Here is a 25,559-nt window from a genome sequence, read left to right as displayed (position 1 = left end):
ACTACAATCGCGGGGAATGGTGATCGACCTGATAGCCACGGACAGACACGTTTCAATTGCCAAGACAATGAGAGAAGAGTACAAAAATATAAATCACCAATTTGACATATGGCATCTTGCAAAAACAATCAATAAAAAAATGTCGGCTGCAGGTAAAAAAAAAGATATGCAAGGTATTTCACAGTGGTCCAAGTCAATCAGCAACCATCTTTGGTGGAGCTCAAAAACATGTGGAGGGTCGTTGGAAATTCTACTGGAAAAATGGCGGTCAGTAATGCTACACTGTAGCAACGTTCACCGCTGGACCACAAACCAACATTTCCACAATTGTGAACATGGCCATTTGTCCACAGAGGAGGCACGGAAGAAGAAGTGGTTGATTCCTTCATCACCCACTCACAAAGCCATTGAAAAGATTGTATTTGATAAAACTATAACAAGAGATTTGAGGGGACTCACGGAATTCTGCCACACAGGAGATTTGGAGGTGTTCCACAATATGTGCCTAAAGTACAGGCCAAAACGATTGCATTTTGGCATGGAGGGCATGATAAATCGGACACTTCTAGCGGTCTTGGCACATAACCATAATGTTGGCCGTCAACAAAGTAGGACGACCGGAACTTTAGGGACGCTTCGCTACAATAAGGCCTTCACTAAAAGAAGTAAACAATGGGTGATCAAACCAGTGTTTCAGGATATGCAATATGAGTTTATTGAGAGACTTATTGTTGATGTCCTAGATAGGCACATACATGGAGTTGTGAACGAACCTGTGCAGGGGACAACTGCATTGCCACCCAACATTGCCTCTGTTCCATGTCCACCTAAAGCAGAGCTCATTGAGAAATACACATCACGGTTTAAATGATTGTAATTTGATTGTCTGTTCTCTCGAGTCTCCTCATGTTGCAGGCCCATTGAATATGTGTATCTATGTAATGTGTAAATAAAAGTGATTGCTCAGTGTACATGCAATGTGTCTCTCCACCGTTGCCCCTCCCTTCACCGTGCAGTTGTGCGAACCACCCGGGTGTCACCTGTGACTTTGCTCTGGAGTCTCCTCATGTCGCAGGCCCATTGAATATGTGTAGCTATGTATTGTGTAAATAAAAGTGATTGCTCAGTGTACATGCAATGTGTCTATCCAACCTTGTTCATTTGCGCATTAAATTAAACCAAACAGTAATATAAATCATTTTTCAAAAAATATAGAATGTCTCCGTATTTATGGTTCTCTGGGGCTGCAAATGCACGCAGACAAAATGCAAAGATGGAGTGTAAATTTCAAGTCCTGTGAGATGGCCTTACACTGAATGTAGCTAACTAGGAATGTGTGCTCGTTCAAAGTGAAGGTCAGCTGCTTTGATTTTTTGCTCGGGTGCCGGAATGGCCCACGACTCAGTATAAGGTTCTATTGTTATTTGACCTTGACAGGCCGGGACCATCCCGAAAGACTTCTTTTTGGGGGTGTGGTGCAATAACGTAAATGATAATGAATATAATTTCAGAAACGAAAGCCATTTAATGTTCGTTCATTAGAAGAAATAACGTCGGCATAGAAGGAGTGGTATTTCGGGGCTGCCCTACGCACAGACACAATGGAAAATGCAAATATAATGTAAGTAACTCTTTAGATGAGTTTATACCGCAATTTAATTACTATACAGTAGCTTTAAGGACGGGTTAAGTTGTACTTGTTCGTTCTATGTGGCATATTGTTTTGTACCGCGCACTATCTTGAGGAGAACCATCTCCTTTTACGGAAGCACCTCAAAACCTTCCTCTTTGCTTCTGCTTTCTCTCTCCCTCTCCCCTGCTACAACTGGTCCACTGTCTGCGACCTTGGTCCTGGGCCCTTCCACTCTCCACCTGCACTGCCTCCCTGTCAACCCCTGCACTGGGGGACTGTCTCAGTATCCTACAGCCCCCCCTTCCCAGCACTTGTTCTGCACTTACCTTGCACTCGCCACCAGTTGGCCCTATGTATTTATTATTTTATGCTACTTACCTTGTACTCCACTTCCCCCCTCCCCTTCCCCTTGCACTTTTACTTTCCCCCCACCCCTGCACTTGCGCGATCTGAATGACACCTGGCCTAGTAGGATCGTTGTCTGTCTTCTCCTTGTTCCCCCCCCTCCCTGCCTCGCCACGCCTTGAAACACTTGTGTATAGGCGCGTTGCAAATGCCATATTATATCATATCAGTGACGAAGTGGTCCACTGGCGCTCAGGCGGCTCTGAAAAAGGCAGAGGAGAGGGGGTGGGTTACTGGAAATGACGTATAATACCCAGTTGCACTGTCCTAGCTATGAAATAATTTCCCGACCTAATATATAAAATGAATAATTTTAATAAAGATCTGATGGTGAGACTAATTTCATTTTTTATGTTTTTAAAACAGGTACATCCTTCATTATTGTATGTGTCACGAGTACCAGGCACCGGCGGATGGCTTTTACAACCGCCAGTTGCTTCTCCGCGTGAACAACGTTACCACCCTGACCATTTTATGGGACGATCGCCAAGTACAAGTATGCCCTTACGCGGTACTAATGGCTAGATGCAACATACATACCGTTGTGGTGGCCTAGTGCCTCGTTGTTGGAACAGCCATGCGATTATCAGTGCGACCGAAGAGCTTATTTTATCGTAAACCAACACCCTGTGTACTTCACACGAACATCGCTTGCCTCAAGACTAACTATTTTGGATCGAGCGCAAAGAAAAATGCAAATCGCTGAATATTCTCTAAACATTTGATGTCAAATAAATGTACTTTACCAAATTTACAATCTTGCGGTTTGATTTAAAAGTACAGTTTCATATTCCGAATTGTGGCGCGCTGTGTTGTGAGCTGATCTGTGCTGGTTTCCGGGTTCTGTGTGGAGTCGCGTAGAAGACGCCTGGGCGCGTTTGCCTACGCAGCACAGTCACGTCACGGATAGAGGCGGGGAATATGAATGTTTTGATAAAGTCTGTTTCAGGGGCGGGGGATATGATTTAGTGCCGCAAACGCAGGTGAGCCAGGTCGATGGGGGGATATGATAGGATTATCACAAAATGGCGGCTGATTTCGAGTGCGTTAATGGACGAAAAGTCGGGTAAGGTCCATAGGAAAGTTTTCTACGATCTACCGATTTATGCTTAAAAACACATGGCCGAACCGTAGGGACAATAAAAAAAAAGTCCCGGAACTTGCCTTTAAGGATACTCATGTGTGTAGAACTCATTACATTTTGTTGCAGACTTTTCTGGGCACTGTAGGAGTGTGAATGAGTGTAAATCTAAACAGACCAGATTTGAAAGGGGATCTGCTTATTCCTTTGTGCCCCAAACCTTGTCAATACCTTTGGATCAGCAGAGGCGGGCTGATGCACTGAGAGAAGATTTGTTATTTACACTGGGAGATAACACAATAATTAATCGGCCCTAAAGTTATTAAAAGATTCACTCTATACATTATACCCTCCTAGAATATTGGGCCTTGCCCCCATTGTGTACAGCTTGTTTAAACACATCATACCTGTTTTGATGACTGTCGTACCAGGGGATGAGGTATGGAGACCCATGTTGTAAAAGCTATTTTCACGGCGGACGTTCATCGCAAACTCTGCCACCGACAGAGGAGAGCTCAGCAACTGCCAATCCTTATTTTCAGGGAAATGGTCCTCAATGAAAATGGCCGGATGAGTAAGGAAATACAACTCATTGTAACTGCAAAAGATGAATAGGAGATTCCATTGGCTAAGTTAACAAGAAGTCAAGCAGACAGTTTTCAAAACCAAGACTCATTATTTTGACATTCCAACTTATATTTAGAGTTATGGTGAAAACATACATCACTAATTATTTTTGCTTTCAAACAATCCATTAAAGGTTACAGAACACATTATCGACAATATATTTGATAGCCATGACAGCTTACCATGGGTGGGCACAAAATTATTCATGATTGGCAATGTTAAGGGTCTGATATAATGATGTCCTTAAACATTTATATGATGGACACTATGAAACATGTTTTGTGAGTTGGTGCGTAAATAGCAAGGTGTGTTACTTCATGATATTTTATTCATGTCATTGACCTTAGAGTGATGGAAAACTAAGTAGGCCATGCCTGTGATCCGGCTTGATAGGCACATGCATAATATTTCATAATTCATATACTAGATAGAAGTGTATATACAACTATTCAACGACAGAATAAACTAGAATGAAAACAGTTCACAAGACACACATCCAAAAGGATGCATGGCACAGTGGATCTTGGGTCAGTCAGTCAGCAGTTCTGACCCCAACCCAACTCTCATCTCTACTCCTTGTTAGCTAAGGTGGTATACTTTGGACATATTATAGGTTTAAGGTTGGATTGTTATTTTAATTCTTTACCTTATTTTTCTAAAAGTAGACAATTACTGCTATTTTATGGTGTTGTTATTATCTCATGTCATATTAGTTTTATTTTAGAATTAATTCTTGTTTAATTATTACTTTGTATGAGTAAAGTTTATTAACTAAACTGTAACACATTAAATACATTATTATCCCAACCCTATGTACATGACATGCTGCCTCAGAGCATTGTGATTAAAAGCTGTTGGGTACATTTCCAGCATAGTCTCTGTGTTCCTGTAGTCCTATCATGTGCTTGCCCACACTGGAAACTAATTGCATTATGCAATGCAGAGTTAGATTTCAAGAGCCACCTGGTGAGAATTGTCTTCTAGCGTTCTTAGTTCTACTGCAGGCTCCTGTAGAGGTCATGGAGTCCTGACACCTCTATCTATTGCTCTAAGTGACGTGTCACTGCAGGGAGTTTCAAAACGAATGTTCCATGATCGAGGCATTGGAGGTATTTAGTGCATGTACCTGACACCACACGCTCTATTTGTGGCCTCTGTCGTCTCATCTCTTCTTTCCGGAAGGTGTTTTGTATAGTGGCCAAACGTATACAATCAGGATACCCGCTTAGATGTCTGATCATTGGGCTATAGTTGATATAGACTTTGCACCTGATCTGAGTACAAATCAACTCAACACTCGTACAGCCTGCATCAACTTGTGCGGGTTTTGTAGGGTTTGTGAATTGTGTGCTTAAGTACTCAAGGTAATAAGGCACTCTCTTGCTCTGTAGTTAGTTTACTACATAGTCGATTAATACCCCAGACTAAACATTTGGATTGGAAGAGCGGACCCCACTAACAGACTATTGGAGCTTGGGAACATGAGGGTCTCAGTGGACGATAAATTGCCTTGGCAGTCACCCCTGCTTCTGTTTCCTGCTTGGGGCATGATCTGTAGTGTGGAAAGGATGCTCTTCTCACCACTGGTCTGAGTGTAAAGGACAGTTATTTTGCTGAGGCAACCCTTCTATTTCATTCTAATGTATTATTGTTGTTGTAATGTAAAGCGCTTTGGCGTAAAGCGCTATATAAACTTAATAAATAGAAATTGAAAAATACAGATGTTATAGGTCCTCCAAGAACTGCAACAACTCGCTGCCATTATATTTGCTTCTCTTTCCAGCTGAGGGAGGAATCTATGGCCCGAACAAGTCACTACGCCCCATGCTGCTGTGGCGATTATAGATACCAAAATGGCTCCAGGTTTCCATTTACACACTTTAAGTCAAATGCCTTTCCTTCACACAGTTTTAGATAAATGCAATAGTGCAGAAGTCAAGCCAATCAATACAGCATATGCACAGTATATGTGACACATGTCTGAATATCATCGAGAAAGGCATCCCCCTACCATGAACCAACTGGTGGTGGTTCTTACCAGCTTTCCTCCTTCACCCAATCAAAGATTCTGAGCTTCCCAGTTTCTTACACACTAAAGACTCAAACAAGCTACAACTCAACATTTTCCTTCTTGATGATAGACCTCACTACTGTGAAAACAACCATCCCAATGACCGGCTCCAAAGTAGGGCCCACATGTGCAGAGTGTGCTGCACCCAGTATTCCACATTAGGTCGAAGTGGCTGTGCCCAGGTGGCGCCATTCCCAACAAGAACTTTTCCAAAAAGCCCCACCTCTCAGAGCCCTCCTCTAGAGAAAAATGGAGAACACAACAAAGGTATTCCCATCCACATGTACAACCTCTGTGTGGGATGCATCAAGTTCTAACAAAAACATGCCCACAAAAAGAGAGGAAGCATTTCATGCCTATACCCAAGGGCCCTCAGATGCATATGTAGGATTTTCAAGTCAGTTAAACATCTTACCCTGAAAAAGGGCATCAATACTAATTCCTGCATCCTGGTCATCATTGTATACAGATATGCGCAGACTCAGTCTTCCTTGTGGAATTAAGGGACCTAATGGCAGTGGCTGCTAACTCTACAGAGCAGAACTTGGTAATGGGCGGCCTGTATACGTAAAATGAAGTTTAAGAAAACCATCCAGTGCAAAACTTCATGGGCAAAATGGCTAACTTACGTTTCACACAGTTGAGTCAGGCCTTCACTCGTTCACATGTCCAGAACCTCAATGATATTTTCTCTTGTAACTCTAGTTTCACAGATGGGTCAACCTTGCTATGTTCTGATGAGAAAAGCTAGTGAATCATAAGACATTCAAAAGGTACAATTTTAAGCAAAATAAACGTCCAATCCAGACTCTGTAACACATTTGTATCAGACCTAATAATAAGCATCACCCAGATGTTTTTGATGTAAAGCAGCCTCGGTACCCTTTGCAGGTCAAACACTTAAGGTTTATTCTTAGTTACATCAAGATCTTACAATAGAGGACACCACTGGGTCCCACACCCAAGTAGGCCCAGCCCCAACTGGCATAGGCTAGAACCTTCACACACACAGGACCACATTCTACAGCAAGACTGCAACATTCTCACATCTCATGCATTCACAGATAAGCACTTTACAACCTATTTACCTCCCTTACATCAGACACACACACATAAACAAATCTACTTCACAACATTTTTGCCAACCTATTCTCCATTAAAGTTGACAGAGTCCACCTCACCAATGACCCAGAGCTACTCTCCTCCAGCTGTCATAAAACGGTGACAAAGAACCATGACACTTTAATGCCTTGTTCTCTCAAATGTTGAAAAGCACAACTAATGAAAAAAGCACATGATTTTCCAGCATGGCCAATGCGTTGCTAATTGCTTGAATTGTCTTGTTCGCCAGTACCAGAAGGAGAATAGTTTTGCTGCCTTCGTGGGAGCAGGAATGACCATTTGTGGCAGTTTTGAACATTCTACGGAAACACACATATCATTACTGAACATTTACAGCAGAGGAAGTGTATCCCTTTTCTTACCAATTGCTGCTGCTACTTAAAGAGTCAGGCCAATTTACAAACCTGATTGAAACTGAACCTTGCCAGCTAGCCACCTTCCTTGACCCTCAATTAAAATGTGCATGCCTAACAAAGGGTTACGAATCTGTCTCTTGTAAAAAGCTGTGTGTGTCTGCTGAGCTGCAAGACATGGGTAGCTTGGGTAGTTTGGTGCAATACACTTTGGATTTTGATGGGCAGCCTCTGGGTTTCAAATTCTCTACTTTCAACCATCATTAGCAGTCAATTCCTAGGAGTACTAGCTTTAATTCAGCAATGGAGTGGAGTACCACAGTAGAAGCAGCTGAGAGCACAAGTGACAAACCTTCCCAACAAACTACACACTTCGTCTGATGATACACTGGTGTTATCTAATGAGCTCTCTGTACAGGATACTGTTGACATATACCTAAGCAAAGGTTTTAAAAACTGATGCATTTCCATACTCAAGCGAAAAAGAGCAAGTCAGGCATGGATTTTATAGATTGGAATGCCAGATGATGATCGTCCCTTCAATCATAGTTTACTGTAGTCAGATTTTGAGCACAGCCTGAAATGTTGTGTCTGAGACAAGTACTTGACAAGCCCCTGAAAATGTTCAAATATCCACATTGCCGAAGACCAACTACATGTGGTTTTGGTGTCTGATCGGTAAATGTTAGTAGTTGCGATGGCCTTCATTTTTGGAACAATTGTGACGAATTGGCAGAAACCACCGTGGTTAACTCAATTTCCTTCCAAAGAAATTAGCTTCCAAGATTATATATGTTTCAATTGGAAAATTCTCCACACTTCTTGAGGTGAGGGTAGAGGTACAAAGATGTGTAATTGGAAAGCGTGGTCACATAAATAAAACAAGACAACGGGCCTCATTACGACCTCAGCGGTAGCCATGTCGCTATTGGCGGCATGGCTGCCGCCGAAATCTCGTCCGGGTCTGGGTTCCCAGAATGAGGAATTACTGGGCCATTCCGAGTTCAGAGGGCCGGGTAATTCCTCCCTCCAAGGACCTGGACCCGGACCTTCCCCATTCCCATTTCAGCCCCCATAGGGCTGAAATGGGAATGGGAGAGGGAGCAAACAACGGGCCGATTACGAGTGGCCCGTTGTTTGCTCCCTCTTCCCCTCGCGGGACCCGGTAAGTACGCCTGGTTTTACCAGGCGTGCTTACCGGGTCCCGCGAGGGGACCTCGTAATGTGGCGGAACGGGTTTAACGGGTCCGCATCCTTTTGCGGCACCCGTTAACCCTTCCGCCAGGGTCGTAATGAGGCCCAACATGTTATTTAGAATCATGATGTTATATGTAAATCTTTCTTGTCGTGTCACAAAAAACACTGTATCAAATTGAACAGCAAAACTATTGTATCTTTCCTGTAAGGGAGACCGATAACCATTTTCAAGTAGCAAACGACAGAAAGCCAAAACATGTGCAATGAATGGCTTTTCTATAAGTAAGACCCATACCATTTCCAAGGAGCAGTTTTCCTTGAACAGAGAGCCACAATAATGTTTCAAGGAATGGTTTTCCTATAAGGGAGAGCCTTAGCACATTTTAATGGAGGAGCTTTCCTAGAAGAGGGAACAGAAACAACATTGGGAGCTGTTTTTTTGTTTTGCTTTATTATGTGTTTCTTAGCATTAAAAAGACTGAGAAAATCAAACTTGAACATAAAACCGGGAATGTGAAAGAGAGCAGGAATGGGTGAGACTGCATCACCATGCAGGTCTCAGGTGCTCCTTCCATGGGGCAGCCTGGAATTGTGGCAGGTGTGCCACCCTAGCATCTCCTCTAATACAAAGTTTGCAATCACTTCCCCTGATACCACAGCCTGGCAGATGTTGCACACCAGGGAAAAGAAATCCCAGGACAATAGGTGGATTCTAAGGTGACACAGGCCTCCCTACTAGCTGTTGTTTATTATTCTGGGTGATGGGTTTAGATGGTCCTATTGCACAACCACCTGAAAACAAAATGAAGGAGTGCTTTCTCTGTGGTTGTCATAGCAGGCTGGTGTTTGTGAAGTGGTGCCCTCTGACCCAGCCCAGAGTGTCCACACAAATTGAACGCTTGGCCAGAGAAGCCAATTTGTCTCATCAGAAGTAATATTGCCAAGCTGCTGGATTTTCCCTCTTCCCGGTATTAGGTTGCACCATCTCCGTTGAAGCTGTCTCTGTCAGCAACTGAAGCATAGCCTGCGGCTGTGGCCTTGGTAGGGACGTCTGTTCCTCCACATTGGGCTACAGCGACTGCCTCTTCAGCAGTTCTACTAGGGGGCAACACGAGGAAGCTGGAAATGAGCAGGCTGTGTTGGTGTGAGCCTTTAGAGATTGCGGCGCAAAATGTATTAACCTCCTCGTTTGTGATTTTCTGCCCCACTCTCCTGCTCACTACTTACTGCCCTTCCATTCTTCTTCCATGTTTTCCCTTTTCTCTCATGGTAGCTTTCACAGTCTTTACCTGTCTCTGGTAGGTATCTTTCCATCCCAGCCCCCCTCTTTCCTCTCAGTCACTCCAATAGTCAACTGAAAACAGCAAGTCTGCCAACTGGTACCTTTAATACCACAAACTGATTGGAAACATTTGGCGCCCATTGGTGCAAATCATGTTCATACAGCCCCAGCTAATAATAAAAAGACATACTTTATGTGCGCGAGTCGACTCAAAACAATTTGAGTCAATTCATGCCCATTGGCTTGTAGCATGTCGAATTGGGGACAGCTGACATAACTAGATGACGAACTACCAGATAGTGTACCATTTCCATGCAGGGTTGAATGGGACGTACATACAGCTGGACTCAAGAAGTGTGGCTTACAGTCCTTATTGGTTTTAGTGCAAGAAAGGGCAACACAAACGTGTCTAATAGGAACGTCTTACGAGTGTCTAAATAAAGTCTCTCACTCTCCCATCCAAGGGCTGCCACTTCCTACTGACTAATTAGATGCAGGTGTTCTAGGGTGCTGTACCCTTTGTCTACCTAGCAGTAAGAGTTCTCCACAAGTCTTAGATTGCCTTGGACCCTTAGCACCATCCCAGGACACACCGCTCTGGCATCTCCCCTCCACCAGGTGTAGATACAGCTTGAGTTTCTAGAGGTCTTGGAGTAGGAGCCAGGAGCCTCCACTATCACCCTCCACTCCCCAGGCCTCTTGTACACCTCCAGGACTGCACCCCATGTTGTCTCATTTTAGCAGAAACTCACTACTCTGTGCTCCCTGCGTGACTGTGATACCACCTACCTCTTTTACCACCTGCATTGACCTCACCTAGCCTACTCGTTCATTCCTTCTCTTCCCCATTTCTTTACCACCTCCTACTGTTATTATTGCTGCGTCTTTAATTACGCCTCCACCTTGGGATATTACTGCCTCCTCCAAGTCTTCACTACCTCTTCTTGAGATTACTCTCTCCTCCAAATACCCACTGCCTCCTCATCCTAAAACCTCCTCTTCCAGTTCTTTACCACCTGCTAGTGAGGTTATCACCTCCCACAATCTTGAACCACCACCTTCTGATATAACAACCACCTCCTCCAACTCTTCACCCTCCACCTCATGGTCTTGACTTGTCCATACTGCTACCACCATACACTGAAATAACAACCTGCTACAACATCCCATGCTGCCAGACTGAGATGATTGGCTTATATGGGGAAATCCCACCTTCTGGGTGGAACTCTGGGTGAGAGCCTGAACCTGTGGGCCTAGATTAGGGGATTGGTTCAACTTCCTGAGATAACATGGGTGTTAAAGAGGCAAGACTAAGCCTATATCAATGCTGGAGGCCATCTTGGTTTCTCTAGGTGTGTATGGATGGGATGGGACTGCAGTCATTCGAAAGAACAAACCTGCATACATTTGTTTGTCCGATAAGTTCCGTTTGGAAGGTTTAAAGGTGTTTTTAAAGTTAGTGTCATGTTTCCCATGAAGTTCACATTGATCTTCATTTTCATGGTTTGTATACTTTGCAAGTGGGTCTGTGGACCCTGACGTATCCATGGATCCTACGGATGAGTCCAAGCACCTTGCCGTACCAAAGAAATATTTAGTAGGTTCGGGAAAGTGTTCTCTATGGTTTGTGCTGAAGGACCTGGCAGTGGATTACCTGTTGTGGGGAGAAGGGTTGGTATGTCAGGATGACTGTCCTTGCCAAGTAGCCAACAAAACAGAAGAGCTCCCCTGGTATCCTCCAAATTCCAACCCAGTGCCCACTTGCTTGGGCCACTCTCCTTGGATCGCTAGAGTTAGGCAGTGGACTTTGTCACTACCATCCAGCCAGTATAATAGCTTGTGTTAATTTGACATGCTTCAAGCAAATTGCTGTATATTGGCTTACATCGCAATGAATCGGTTTGATCTAGTACAGTCACTGGATGAAGTATCTCCTTACTGTTTATCATCTGACAAATAAGCTGATTTGAGCCAAGTACAAGTCGATTAAGGTCAGAGGAACAAGACAAAATAAAAAATATTCCTCAAAATGTGCAAGATGAACACCCTCACCCAAAACGTTAGTGCCATTGTACATGTGCAGTACGGTTAGTGGGAAAGAAAAAAAAAGAAAAACATTCTGCAAAACACACAAAGCACCTGCTGTTCACACACACACACGCACGCGCGCATACGCACACACTATTGCATTATGTTTCCTTTTCTGAATGTTGCAGGCTTCGAAGGACAGTTTTTCATCCTATCTCCATGCCACTCCTGCCACTAAAAAGCAGATGGGTTTCACAGAGAGTGCCCTACAAAATCACCTGAAAACCCCAAAAATACATGGGAAAATAAAGAACATACTCTTAAAGTCACTGTCTAATGTTCAGAAACATCAAGGGCTGGCTGTAAACCTTGTGTACAGATGTAGATGGCACGAGGTGTGAGGTGAGGTGTGGCAAAAGCACTGAGGCCTACAAAAGGCATCTAGTGATTGGTCACTAAATGCCGCAAACAATGTTGCCTATATTGATGTTGACTGTGGCCATGTCATCCTCAACATTCCTCTGTGTTGAGGCCTGTCATCACGCATCAGTATAGGGTGCATACACCCATGCAGGCTTGTGATCACATAAACGTGTTCTTGCCTTGTTTGTAGCAATGCGCACACATTCGATGCCCACTAGGGTTGCTACAGGGTCCTACTCTTTGTGGACACAGCAAGGGGCATCCTTATCACCTCAGATAAATTCACAAATGTGTGATGTTTTCACTTGCATCTCCCCTACCCCCAATACCCCACCGTTCACAATGGGACACTGCACTCACCTTACCATGTTTATAGTCACAGTTTAGCACCGGCTCATATTGTTGGCACCCTATGACAGAATGATGAACATTCTCACATCCCGTCAATCATCAACCACCTCAGTTTGTCCAAGCAAACAAACACAGAAGACTGAAAAAAGGTCTTAGTTCATAGCAATGTTCTGACGTATCTCCTTAGCTTCCTGGGTTTTGTTTTTTGTATGATAGTTGAGTGCTGTGAAACCCAAGGAGAGTAGCACCAGTCCAAATAAACATAGACATACAACATTGCCTCTTTTCATCGGAACAAATCTTGCTTCAAATTGAACATTTCATGTTTTCAAGTATCTTCAAATGTCTTCAAATGTATTAACTTGTTTCCGAGAGCAATCATTCTCGTAAGCGGCACCGTGGACGACAGGCAGGACTGAAACAGGTCTATGCGCCTGCGCTGAGGTAAGTATATACTCTGTACTGAGTGCTACATCGTGACGATGTAAATCTCCTCCCTCGCACTCTCCCGACACGTCACCGTGCACGGGCAGTAACTGGCAGCAATAAAGCCGGGCATCACCACAAGAGCACCCGCAGTCTCCCATGTCTTTCTTGTACAGCCTGGGGTCTGTGACACGCACCAGGACAAACATTGTCGCAACATGACATTGGCACGAACAGGAACTGACGCCATCACTCCCAGCTTCGGGGCTGAGCAGGAAACAATTCTCCCCCTGCACAGCGTGCACGCAGAGCCCTCTTGCACCCGTCCTGCAAAATAAAACACAATCAGATGCCATCCAGGTACTTTTCAGCATGCAGATTACAGAAGAAAAAAGGAAATAGAAACCCATCACATCCCAGCACTGTTTTCCCAGAAGGCAACCCATGTGGCTGAGGAAAAACACCCTGATACCATCCCAGCATCTCTGCTCTGTTGTCCTAACCTAAGGTCCCTATCATCAACAGACAGAACACACAAGAGAGGCCATTGAAGGCCTTGAGGACACCCATGGCCACCCCATAAACAAGCAGTCCATTGGGCCACCGTCGAACGATGAATGCTGCCACCCCAATCAGACTGGCAACCATGTTAAGCCCACACCGCCCAATGCGGGGAAAGAGTGGGTCCGGGACCCTAATGAAGATGTGACAGGATCATGGATATTCTCCAAGCTAGACCTCAATGCTGGATACCACCAGTTGAAGCTCCGCATCGACTCCTGCTAAATCACTACATTCTCATCTGGACTTGCCTACGGAGATACAAGCGGTTGAATTTCGGCATCTCCTCAGCAGCCAAAGTCTTTCCACACGCCATACAAACAGCCCTGCAGGGACTCCCGGGAGTTCTCAATGTCAGTGATGACATCCTTATATTCCCAGCCGATAAAGAGGATCACCCGTTATGATTAGCTGCTGTTCTAGAATGTCTGGAGAACGCAGGCCTTACCCAGCACAGTGAAAAATGTGTATTCCTCAAAGAAATACTATCCCTCTTCGGGTACATCTTCAACAGCAGAGGGGTGTCAGCAGACTTGCTCAAAGTGGCAGACATAAAAGCAGCATCACCCTCCACAAACTCCATGAAAGTCAGAAGCTTCCTGGGAATAGCAACGTACTGTGGCTTTTTCATCAGTAGCCTGGCCACACTCTCAGAACCCTGATAGAATTAACCAAAACATTCACAAAGTTGCTGTGGGACAACCAATGCCAAGAAGCATTCCAAGCCATCAAGGATTCCCGCTCCGCTAAAACCACAATGGCATACTAAAATTCAGAATGGCAGACGGAACTCTATGTCGGTGCAATCCCAGAAGGGTTAGGAGCAGTGTTGGTCCAAAAATCCCCAGCCAGGAAAATCAAACCCATTGCTTACGCATCCAGGTAACTTACCGCTACAGAACAGAGGTACTCTCACATAGAAAAAGAAGCCATCACAGTTCTCTGGGGCTGCCGCCATTTCCACCCATACCTCTACAGCCAGAAGTTTGTCACAGTCCAGGAGGGGATATAACAACGAATAGCCGTCAACGACTACTCCAGATACCCTGAAGTGGAATTCATATCTTCAACCTCTGCAGGAACAATACTACCTGCAATGTAGAAGATGTTCACGAAGCATGGTCTCCCCAGGTCATTGATAAGCGACAACGGGCCCCCCTTCAGGGGAAGGATTTTTAAAAATGCTTGGATGACCTGCAGGTCCACCACCATTGAATCACGCCCCGATAGCCCCAAGCAAATGGGGATGTAGAACGATTTATGCAAATTCTAAATAAGAACCTCCACATCACAAAGGCACAGGATCTCCCATGGCAACTGGAACTACACCAGCCCCTCTGGAGTTACAGACTCATACCACACACATCCAAAGGGGCCCCGCAGGCCAACCTTATGTTCAAGACAGTCCTAAACTCATCCATACATCACCACAAGTCAATCCCAGTGATGAACATCGATCATCAACAAGTACAAGCCAGTCACCTTCGAGCCAATGCCCACATGAGCAAAAAGAGACATGTGAGGGCATCACATCTTCACGTAGATGACCATGTCCTTGTTCTCAACAACCCAAATCGAGCGAGGTTGACACTATTTATTTTTATTTATTTTATTGGGCATGTGTAAGGTGCTTATACATCAAGATATTGTGTTTCAAAGCGCTCACAGGGCAAAGGGAAGGGAAAAAGGGCACAATAAGACGATGGAATATAATCATAGGGATGAATAAAATACAAAAGCGGTGCTGCTAGGCCTTGTGAACATTCAGAGCATGCAAGTGCAGGGAGAGAGAAAGGAAAGGAGTAAATGCTGAGGATCCACAGAGGGGAAGAAGTGCCAGCGAGTCAGTTGCAAAAGCAACAGGTAAGTGCCAGGCAGTGACCACTTGATGAAAGAGGGGTCACCAGCCAATACAATAAGTGCAGGGCCTGTGATACAACACAGGCGAGTGTTGCCTGAAGGCAAGTGCCGGGAGAGGGCAGGTGCTGCAGGCGATTGGACAGAAGGCCGGGACCCAGGAGGACACATAACAGCCCAGGCCACCAATCACAGCGACTGTGGGGTTTAGAACAGGAGAGAGAGAGAGAGGGAGAGGGATGAGGAGACGAGGAAATTCTTGAGGTGCTTGCGGAACTTGAGGAGATCCGGCTCAAGATGGAGAGAAAGTGGGAGGCTGTTCCAGAGGAGGGATCCAGCCGAGGAAAGAGAGCGGCTGCCCGCTCTCTGCTTAGAGGAGCGCTTGACAAGCAGAGAGTTGGAGCCGGAGGATCGAAGGGATCTGGAAGGAGAATATTTGGTGAGAGCAAGATACAGACAGAGTGGTCCCCGGCCACAGACAGTCTTATGGACGATGCAGAAGGATTTAAATTTGACCCTTGCAGCAACCGTGAGCCAGTGGAGAGATTTTAGGGCTGGAGAGATACGATCCCTGGGCTTGAGGCCAAGGATAAGTCTTGCAGCCCTATTTTGGATTAGTTGGAGGGGGCGGAGAGAAGAAGAGGGTAGATTAAGGAAGTGCCTGTTAGAATAGTCCAGCATGGAGAGTACTAGAGCTCTGCAGACGTTAAGCTTATGGGGAAAAGTGAGGAAAGGGAGGATGCCCTTGAGGAGGTAGAGTTGGAAATGGGCCTTCTTGACAAGGTCCAATATGTGAGGAATGAAAGAGAGAGAGGAGTCGAAGATAATTTCCAGGTTTCTGGTTTCAGAGGAAGGAGAGGGCCCATCAAGGGTAGCCAGAGTGAAGGGAGAAAAGAGAGAACAGGAGTCCTGATAGGAAGATTCTTAGTCTTACTGGCATTGAAACAGAGATCATTGGATGTACACCAAGAATTGATGGCAGACAGGCAATCGGAAATGACAGAGGAAGTCAGAAGAGATGCAGAGGGTAGTCTGAAAAAGAGTTGTGTGTCATCTCCATAACACTAAAAGTGCAGGGAGAAAGTGGATATAAGGTAAGCAAGAGTGGCAAGATAGGTGTTAAAGAGCCAAGGCGAGAGGATAGAGGCCTGGGGAATGCCACAAGTGTAGATCGAAGGGGTGAGGAGAAAGAACCCAGGATAACTTAGGAGGGACGATCAGTGAGGAAGGAGGTCAGCCAGTCCAGTGCCCGCTCTGAGATACCAAGGGTATCATGGAGCCGTTTTATGATGAAGGAGTGGTTGACTGTGTCAAAAGCAGAGGTGAGATCTAGGAAGATGAGAACAGTGGGCGAGTTAGAGTCAAGAGATGCAAGCAATTCTTCACAGGTGTCCAGGGGGGGCAGTTTCTGTGCATCTGGATGCTCGAAATCCAGATTGATGGTCGTGCAGGCAACCAACACGTTCAGTATGCTGCGTCAATTGGTGGAAGACCAACTTCTCCATAAGTTTCCCAAGGAACGGGGTGATAGAGATGGGGTGGGAGTTTGCTGGACACGAAGGGTCGATGGGAGGCTTTTTCAGGAATGGGCGCACAAGGGAGTGCTTAAGGGAGGAGGGGAAAGATCAAGTTGCAAGAGAGTGATTACATAAGTCAGCGAGTGCAGGGCAAGGAAGCTGGTATTTTCCTTAATAGTTCTAGAAGAACAGGGGGAGATCTGTTTGGAAGAGTCCTTCATAGAGCAGACAACTCTAGTGACCGTGTCCGATGTGATAGGAGAGAAGGAGGAAAGAGTGGATGGGGGAGCAGGAGGGGCAGAGGGTGGCAAGGGTATGGGAGAAGGAGGAGGGAGGAAGAGAGAGAACTTAGGATATCCTGAGTTTTAGCATTGAAGTGGGTGGCCAATGCAGTGCAGAGGGCCTCGGAGGGAAGTGATGAGGTAGAGACTGCAGTCGGATTGGATGGTTCCTTGCTTTTTTGTATTTTTATTAGTTTAAAGTGCAATATTGGTTAATTAAAACCTGGTACACTAAAGTTCCTTGCAGATTTTAAAGAGTTCAGCCATATTGTTAGAATCTCCAGAGACGCAAGCCCTCTTCTTGGAGCGAATGGAGAGATGATATTGCTTTTAGAGAAGGCGACAGGCCAGTTGATCAGAGGATGAGCCCGAGGTCTGCCACTTCTGTTCAGCAGCTCTGCACTTGCGTTTCAGGGCTGCTAGATCAGAGTCATACCAAGTGTTACGCTTGGTGGCAGGTTTCACGAATCCTCATGACAAGGGCAAGAATATCAAGGGTGTTAGTGATAGCGAGTTGTAGATTGTTGAGAGCAGAATCAATAGTTTAGTCAGTAGTGGGAGGAGAGGGGTGTGAAAGTGGAAGCAAAGGCAGCAACTGACACTTGTTTCATCGGACGATGTCCGCAAATGAGGCTTGCAGAGCTGGGGGAGGTTTGGTCAGAGGGCTGAGAGGTCCCAGGTGGGAGGAGAGGAGGGAGTGATCAGACCAGGAGAGCAGGGAGGAGAGTGGGGTAGAAAGCAAAAGATCAGTGTGGATGAAGGCATTGAGAGTGTGTCCAGCTGAGTGGGTAAGACCAGAGGGGAGAATAGAGAAGGAGAGACAGGAGCAGAGGTCACAGAAGAGAGTGGAGGCCATGATTGAAGAATCTAGGTGGATGTTGAAGTCACCCAGAAGGTGGAGTTTAGAGGTGGCAGTAAGGAGAGAGGAGGGGAAATCTGGCCATTCTGAAAGATAAGCAGAGATAGTGCCCGGTGTGTTAGGGAGAATTCTCATTTATGGCTAATTTGCCTTACCTAGTGAGTCCCTCAGCAGCTTTGCTGGATTTCTGGGGTTTATTCTTTCCACCTGGTAAGAGTGTGAGCCTTTTTCCCACTCTTAAAGTGTATTTTTGTGTATGTTGTACTTTTTGTGCTCATGGGCTATGGAGTGTCACCAACTCCCTAGGCATCATCTTTCTAATTGTGTGTCACACAGCACCTTTAGTGCAGTGACACAGGGATGTCTTTTAGACTTCCCTTGTGAACACCATTTCTGGGGATGACTACTGTCCTCCAGAAACCTGTAAAGTCACCATTGGCTTTACTAGTCCTTTTAAAAATACAGATCCAGTATAAGCCATTTTACAATGGAGTACTGGAGGTGAATATCTTTCCTCTGTCCTTCTGTACCTCAAGGATCACTGTGTGTACCCCTTCCTGACTCGACATGGCTGGTGGCAACGGTAACTATCATTTTTACACAGATTCCCGTGTTAGTGTTCTGGCTGTGGTGACAGACGTGAACATAAAACCCGCTACCCCATGTCGTTTTTATTGTGGGTCCTAGCATGGTTTTTCGCCATTTCGTGTTAGAAAAGTCTTTCTTGTTGTTTGCTTTTCGCACCAAACCAGGTTTGGTTTCCTTGTTTGCCATCCTTTGGCGGGCTTCTGCCAAGAAGCCCTCCTTTGGCGTCTGAGTGTCTAGGTGGGCTGAATGTGAGGGAGGGGTTTAGTATCCCCCTGCACAGGGTCTCCTTGGAGACCCAAGTCGCACTTTGTGTCCATTGGCTGGGGTGGTTGTCCGGGCTGGACAACACCCCTGCTGTGTGATTGACAGCCAGGCTGTGTGAATGGGGGATTTTGGCATAAAAGGCAGGACTCTTGGGCTGGAAGTCAGAGTCGCCACTAGAACTACAAGAACTGAAGAGAAGTGGAGAAGAAGACGGCTGCTGCAACTCCTGGATCCCGGTGAAGCCCTGCTGCAGTCCTGAGCTAGCTACCCTTCAACGACAGAGAAGATCTAGTCCGGAGTCTTCTTCCCTTGAGCCTGGTGGGATCAACCAGCTCACCTTCTACAGACAAAGAATCCTCTTCTGGGTCGAAATCGCTGCACTCAGCTATAGTGGTCCAGATAGCCATCAGAAAAGCCCTCTCCTGTTTTTAAGGAGCTCACCTTTTATTCATCGTTGCTTTGCTGCTGCTGGCCTCATCCCTGGGTAGTGAAGATCACTTCAGACGTCCTCCTTCTTGTCCCCAGGACTGAAGCTTCAGGAACCGTGAGTCTGCAGGAACTACCAGGAACAACTGCCGTAGCACCAGCTTTCTTCAGCCGAATAAGGTACTGTGTCCATTTGGTCGTTCTCTCCGTCCGACCTTGATGAATTGGGGTGAACCCTTTTCCTTTCCGAAGGCTTGTTCATTCTTTCTTCCGTTTTATAACTTTTGCCTCCCTTTGACAATATCCAGTACTCCTGGCAACGTTAATCTTGGACTGTTCTCACCGTGTGATCCTTGACAAAAGAGCCCCTGCTCCATTTGACACTGGCACAGGCCTATTGACTTTTATCTGCCTCTTAGAACACGTCCTCTGAGTCTATTGCCTTGACAAAAGTATTGCCTGTGATTTTTATCCACTATTCCCTTGTTTTAATTCTATGTGATAAGTGTGTTTGACTACGGTTACATTTCTTCCCGCGGGTACGCTTTTCTTTCGTAAAACCGAACTGTCATTGTTGTCAAAAAGTGATTGCGTATTAACCCACGATAAGTCTTTGTTTCAAAACACTGGTCTGTCAAATCCTAATGTACTTACCTTGAATTGTTGGTTGTGTGTAGTATATTTATAGTGTGGTTTTATATAATAGAAGTGAAGTGTTTTGTGAACAGATGGTTTAAAAATAAATGTACTTATATTTTTTAACCAGAAACCTTGAGTCAGTGTTTTCTTGAGTCACAGTAATTGTAGTCCTTTGTGTAATCCCTATTACTGCTCATTTGCTCTTGAGATAAGTCTGGCTGCTCAGCCATTGCTACCACTTTACTGTGAAGTACAGGCTTGTACCAAAGGTGAAATTGTACTATCACTTGGAGTCTTAATTGTATGTAGTGGTCCCTAAGGGTACTACATATGATTCTGCCTAACACTGGTGTACAGCGGTGGGATTTTTAAGTATAGTGATTACACTTAGAGTACTGCTATTACCTTGGGTCAACTAACCACAAGGCTAAACACCACAATAATCTATTAACTGAAAAATCATGTCAAATATGGAAAATTGCAGTGAGGAGAGCCTCTTAAACTACACTGCTGAGATTTTAAGACGCATGTGTAGGGAAAAGAGCCTCTATGGTAAAGGAAAAAGAATTGAACTGGTTGCTAAATTACCACAACCTCTATCCACAGGGACTCCATCAGGTCCTACACTCACTCCTCAATTTATTGCACTTGAGAAAATGAGACTTGAGTTGGAAGTGAAACGTATTGATGCACAAACTGCCATGAAACTCTAATGCTCACCTGATATCCACAGGGACGCCACTCATTCTGGTTGGACCACTTCTGACCTTGAACCCCCTCCCTTGGACTCTTGTTTGGCTGAGGACCGGGTCTGAAAACACAGGAATTTGGGTTTAGTTTTATTGTCTCTTCCGGCCTGAAGCCCACCTCCCTTGTGGTCCCAACAACCCCCTTGATGCTCCCCTCACCTTGTTTTATCATATGGTGTGCTCTCCGTCCTGCTGTTCTGTGCAGGGGCGCATTGTTGGATGGGCACGGCGCAACCTAGTTGCTTCACTGGTGCAGGCCCTCAGAGTCCAGACCTGCTGTGACTCATGTTTGTCCAGGTAAGACTGCTGGTTTGGCAGTTTGTTCTTTACTTTGCAATTGCCCCTATTAATGTCTCTCCTTCTTCCTCAGGTGCGAATGGAGTTCTGGTGGTGCCGTGCTGCTTGGGGCTGTGCACAAGATGGTAAGTGAAAGCGCCATGCACGGCGCTATGTGCCTTATCTTGTGCTGACCTGTTTGTTCTCTCTTCCTTACAGGCCGCTGCGATGATCTCTTGTGTGATAATCAGTATTTTCTTCCCTCTTGCAGGTCGTTAAAATGGCCCGAATGGACGTGGGCCAAGGACGAGTCAACCCCAGGTAAGTGTGCGCTTATTTTGATTGTTTTCTATATTGGAGAATAAACGCTTACTAATGCTGCTTTTCCGTTCTCTTTTCTTCTCAGGTGCGGCTTTCGAGATCGAAGGAGCGCTCGCCGAGCTGGTGTATATTCAGGATCCAGGAGCGGAGGACAGAAGCAGGATTCGCTTGCAGGTAAATATATTCTAACGATGTTCTTGTTCTTGCAGGTAACAGGTTCAGGAATGCAGATGAGGATCCGAACAGAACGTGGTGAGCATCACGCTGCAGCTAGCAGAGTAACGCGAAGCATGTTCCTCAGCTTGGGCGTGGCTTATATAGCCTGCAGGTATCCCAGGTTCCCCTAGGTCTGACCACACCTACAACACTAGACTGCATAGCTCAGTTCTGGGACTGAGCTATGCGGGAGCATCCATGTTGCCCAAAGGCTATTGCAAGTCCCAGTTCTCAAGTTCTCTGGCTTCACATATGAGCCTGGCGCCAGGACTGACTCCAGGAGAGTCTTGGGTGGAATGGTAAGGCCCATGGGGCCATGATGGAAGGCCGTGGTGTAGCCCAGATGGCTTGCCTTTTAGGGCCAGGGGCAGGGGTCATGACAGCACTCCCCGCCAAGGCCCCTCTCAGGGTGCTCTTCTGTCTGGCCCTGGCTTGGTGGGATGATCATGATGGAAACGCTGTATCAAACGTGGTGCATGGATATAATCACAGGGTTCCCATGTCCTGTCCTGCGGGCCATATCCCTTCCAGTCTACTAAATAATATAGTTTGGTTCAGACATACGCTGAGTACAAAATGTTCTTGTCCTCGAATTCCGGTTCGCCATTGACCATTACTGGTTCGGGTGGTATAGTGACTCGTTGACAGGTTTCAAAAGAGACACATGGAACACAGGATGAATGTGCATATTGGAAGGCAAGGCCAGTTTGACTGCTACTGGGTTAATAATAGATTTGATGGTGAAAGGACCTAAATATAGTGGGCGAAATGTCCGGGTTCCTTTTATAGGTACATGTTTTGATGTTAACCAGACTTAGTCTACAACCTGGTAGTTGGGAGCCCATTCACGGCGCTGGTGAGCGTATTTCTTTTGGCGGTCTTTAGCCTGGTGTATATGTTCAACTGCTGTGAAGGCCTGAGTAATTAAGGTGTGCAAAGTTTTAATGGCCGGCATTTCCAGAGTAGTGGGAACGTCCAGTTCGGAGGTACGTGGATGTCTGCCGTATATTGTGTAAAGCGGAGTCTGTCCCGTACTGCTGTGTAAGGAATTATTATAGGCGTATTCAGCTATCCACAGCAAGTCTTTCCAACTTCCTTCCACTTGATGTAGCATACAGCGCAGGTACTGTTCGAGCGTCTGGTTCGTCCTTTCAGTTTGGCCATCCATTTGGGGGTGGTAGCTAGTGGATAGTCGGATATCGATTTGAGCCATGGAACAGCAGTTTCTCCAGAAGTTGGATACAAATTGGGTACCTCGATCAGAGATTAGCACGGAAGAGAATCCGTGAAGTCGTACAATATGTTCAAGGAATACCTTGGCGAGGCTAGATGCATTCGGGAGATCTTTAAACGGCAGGAAGTGGGCCAGTTTAGAGAATAAGTCCACGACCACTAGAATGGTATTGTATCCTTGACTGGGCAGGAGATTGGGGTAAAGTCAAGAGATAAAGTATGCCAGGGCACCGGTGGAATTTCCAATGGTCGAAGGAGTCCAGCTGGTTTTTGTTTTGATGATTTAATTTGCGCACATACGCCGCAGGAGAGGATGAATTGAATGACGTCCTTAAGTCACGTGGGCCACCAGTAGCTTCGTTTTACCTTGGATAGAGTTTTAGCAATTCCGGGATGGTCTTCAATTAAAGAGTCATGATACCCAGAGATGACCTTTCCTGTAGTTCCTTTTTGGGCAAGAATAAACAATCCCTGAAATATGGTAGTTGGTCCTTGATAGTATAGTGTTCTCTCCGTGTATTCCATTCTTGTAACAGCTCGGGATTCATCACACGTCGAATCTCTCATTGTAGTTCGTCCTGAGTCATCGTGGTTGTGATGCCCAGGAGCTTGTCACTTGGAATGATGGCCACTGGGTCGGGGGTTGTATACACCTGTTCATCAATACCCATACGGGAAAGGGCATCAGCTTTTCCGTTTTTGACTCTGGGTCGAAACGTGATCACATAATCATACTCCGCAAAGAAAAGGGCCCAACGTAGCTGTCGTGAGGATTGACCCTTTGCTGTCTTTAGATATTGTAGATTTCAATGGTCAGTTATCACAGTGATAGTGTGCCTGGCCCCTAGAAGATAGTGTTGCCAGGCCTTAAAGGCTGATTTGATGGAAAGGAGTTCCTTGTCCGTGATAGCATAGTTGAGTTCAGGTGGTGAAAGCTTGCGCGACCAGAAAGCTACAGGATGTAACTGACCGGTTTTTGGGTCCCTTTGCGAGAGAACAGCACCCATCGCCATGCTCGAGGCGTCTGTTTCCACCACATATGGAAGATCTGGGCGAGGATGTCGTAGGATCGGGGTGGAAGTGAACCTCACCTTGAGTTCTTGGAAGGCCTTTTCTGCCTCTTGCGTCCACTGGAACCTCTTGTTGCTCTTTCTCAATAGTGATGTGATTGTGTGCACAATTTGAGAAAATCCTGGAATAAACCGGCAGTAAAAATTTGCAAAACCCAACATGCTCTGGATTCCTTTGAACAAGCTTGGGGCTGGCCAGTTTAGAATGGCGTCGACCTTATGCACATCCATTCGGATTCCTTTTGGAATGAGGACGAAGCCAAGGAACTCTACCTCGGTGACATGAAATGAAAATTTTTCGAGTTTGGCATAGAGGTGATGTTGACAGAGTTTCGTAAGAACGGAATGGATATGCTTGACATGGTCCTGTTTCGAAGCCGAGTATACTAGAATATCATCAATATAGACTAGGGCACAGACGTCAATCAGTTCTCTTAAGACATTGTTCATGAAATACTGAAATGCAGCGGGGGCGTTGCAAAGTCCAAATGGCATTACCTGGTATTCGTATAGGCCATATTTGGTACGAAACGCGGTCTTCCATTCATCCCCCTTTTTTACCCGAGCGAGATGGTACGCCCCTCTAAGGTCCAATTTAGTGTAGATTTGGGCATCTTTGACTTGGTTTAACATTCTGGTATAAGTGGCAGGGGATAGCGATTTTTAATGGTGATTTGGTTCAATGCGCAATAGTCGATGTAAGTCCTCAAATCTCCTTCCTTCTTCGGCACGAAGAATAGGGGAGATGCTGCAGGTGACTTTGAGGGGCGGATCAATCCATTAGCCAGGTATTGATCTAAGTAGGACTTCAAATGTTGGTTCTCAGGTTCTGTGAGCGCATAGATCCGACCACAAGGGATTTGTGCACCAGGTACCAGGTCGATCTGGCAATCATAAGGCCTGTGCGGTGGCAAGGAATTAGCTTGTTCCTTCTGAAACACATCTTGAAAGTTCTGGTATTCACTTGGTAAGGTACCAGTCACACCCAGAGTTATTGTTGCTGTTCCATGGGCAGCTGGGCTCGTATTCGTTGACTTTCTTCCTTTATGGTAACAGGTGTGAGTACAGCCTTCGGAAAAGAGCAATTCTCTTGCAAACCAATCGATATGCAGATTGTGTGCGACCAACCATGGCATCCCTAAAATCCACCGGAACAGAGGCGCCTCGATGAGGTCGAAAGCAATAGACTCTCGGTGACCATCCTGACAAAGAAGGGTTAAGACTGTTGTGCATTGGGATACTGGACCGGAAGCTATTTCCATACCATCAATGGTGGTGACTGTTTTGGTGGTCGACTTAGGGCACAGAGGAAGCCCCATCTTTGCTGCAAGATCCCGGTCCATATAATTCCCAACCGCTACGCTGTTGATGTATGCTTCTACGGTATGCATCCTAGACGGTTGCTGGTGGTTGATTAGGATCACGGGCAACGCAAAATGGGAGGTCTGTAGTTTACTTTCTTCGCTCGACAAATGGACCCCTACATTTGCCGGGCTTGGTAGGTTTCCGACTCTTCATTCGTGTTTTCCTTATCCGTGGCTCCTACGATTCTCCTCGGCGGTTTTACTGGACACTCCTTGAGGAAATGACTTGCTTTTCCGCAGTATAGGCATAGCTGCTGCTCTCTTCTCTTGTCTCTTTCAGGTTTGGTTAAGAAGGGGTCTTACCCCTCCTAGTTGCATTGGTTCCACCAAATTTTCTGC

General features: G+C 45.8%; 1 protein-coding gene across 1 annotated transcript in view; it reads right to left on the bottom strand.

The window, feature by feature from the left end:
* Nucleotides 1–25,559, bottom strand: part of LOC138492896 (kyphoscoliosis peptidase-like) — a 406,316-nt gene that overhangs the window by 101,009 nt on the left and 279,748 nt on the right. Inside the window, exon 6 of the mRNA XM_069620207.1 lies at nt 3,527–3,717. Within this exon, the coding sequence (XP_069476308.1) occupies nt 3,527–3,717 (191 nt within the window). The remainder of the gene's footprint in view (nt 1–3,526; nt 3,718–25,559) is intronic.

Source organism: Ambystoma mexicanum, chromosome 10, assembly GCF_040938575.1.
Source record: "Ambystoma mexicanum isolate Mex_15411 chromosome 10, UKY_AmexF1_1, whole genome shotgun sequence".
Classification (NCBI taxonomy): domain Eukaryota; kingdom Metazoa; phylum Chordata; class Amphibia; order Caudata; family Ambystomatidae; genus Ambystoma; species Ambystoma mexicanum.
Note: the sequence above shows the minus strand (reverse complement) of the source record. Positions and strands in the feature narration are given on the sequence as shown.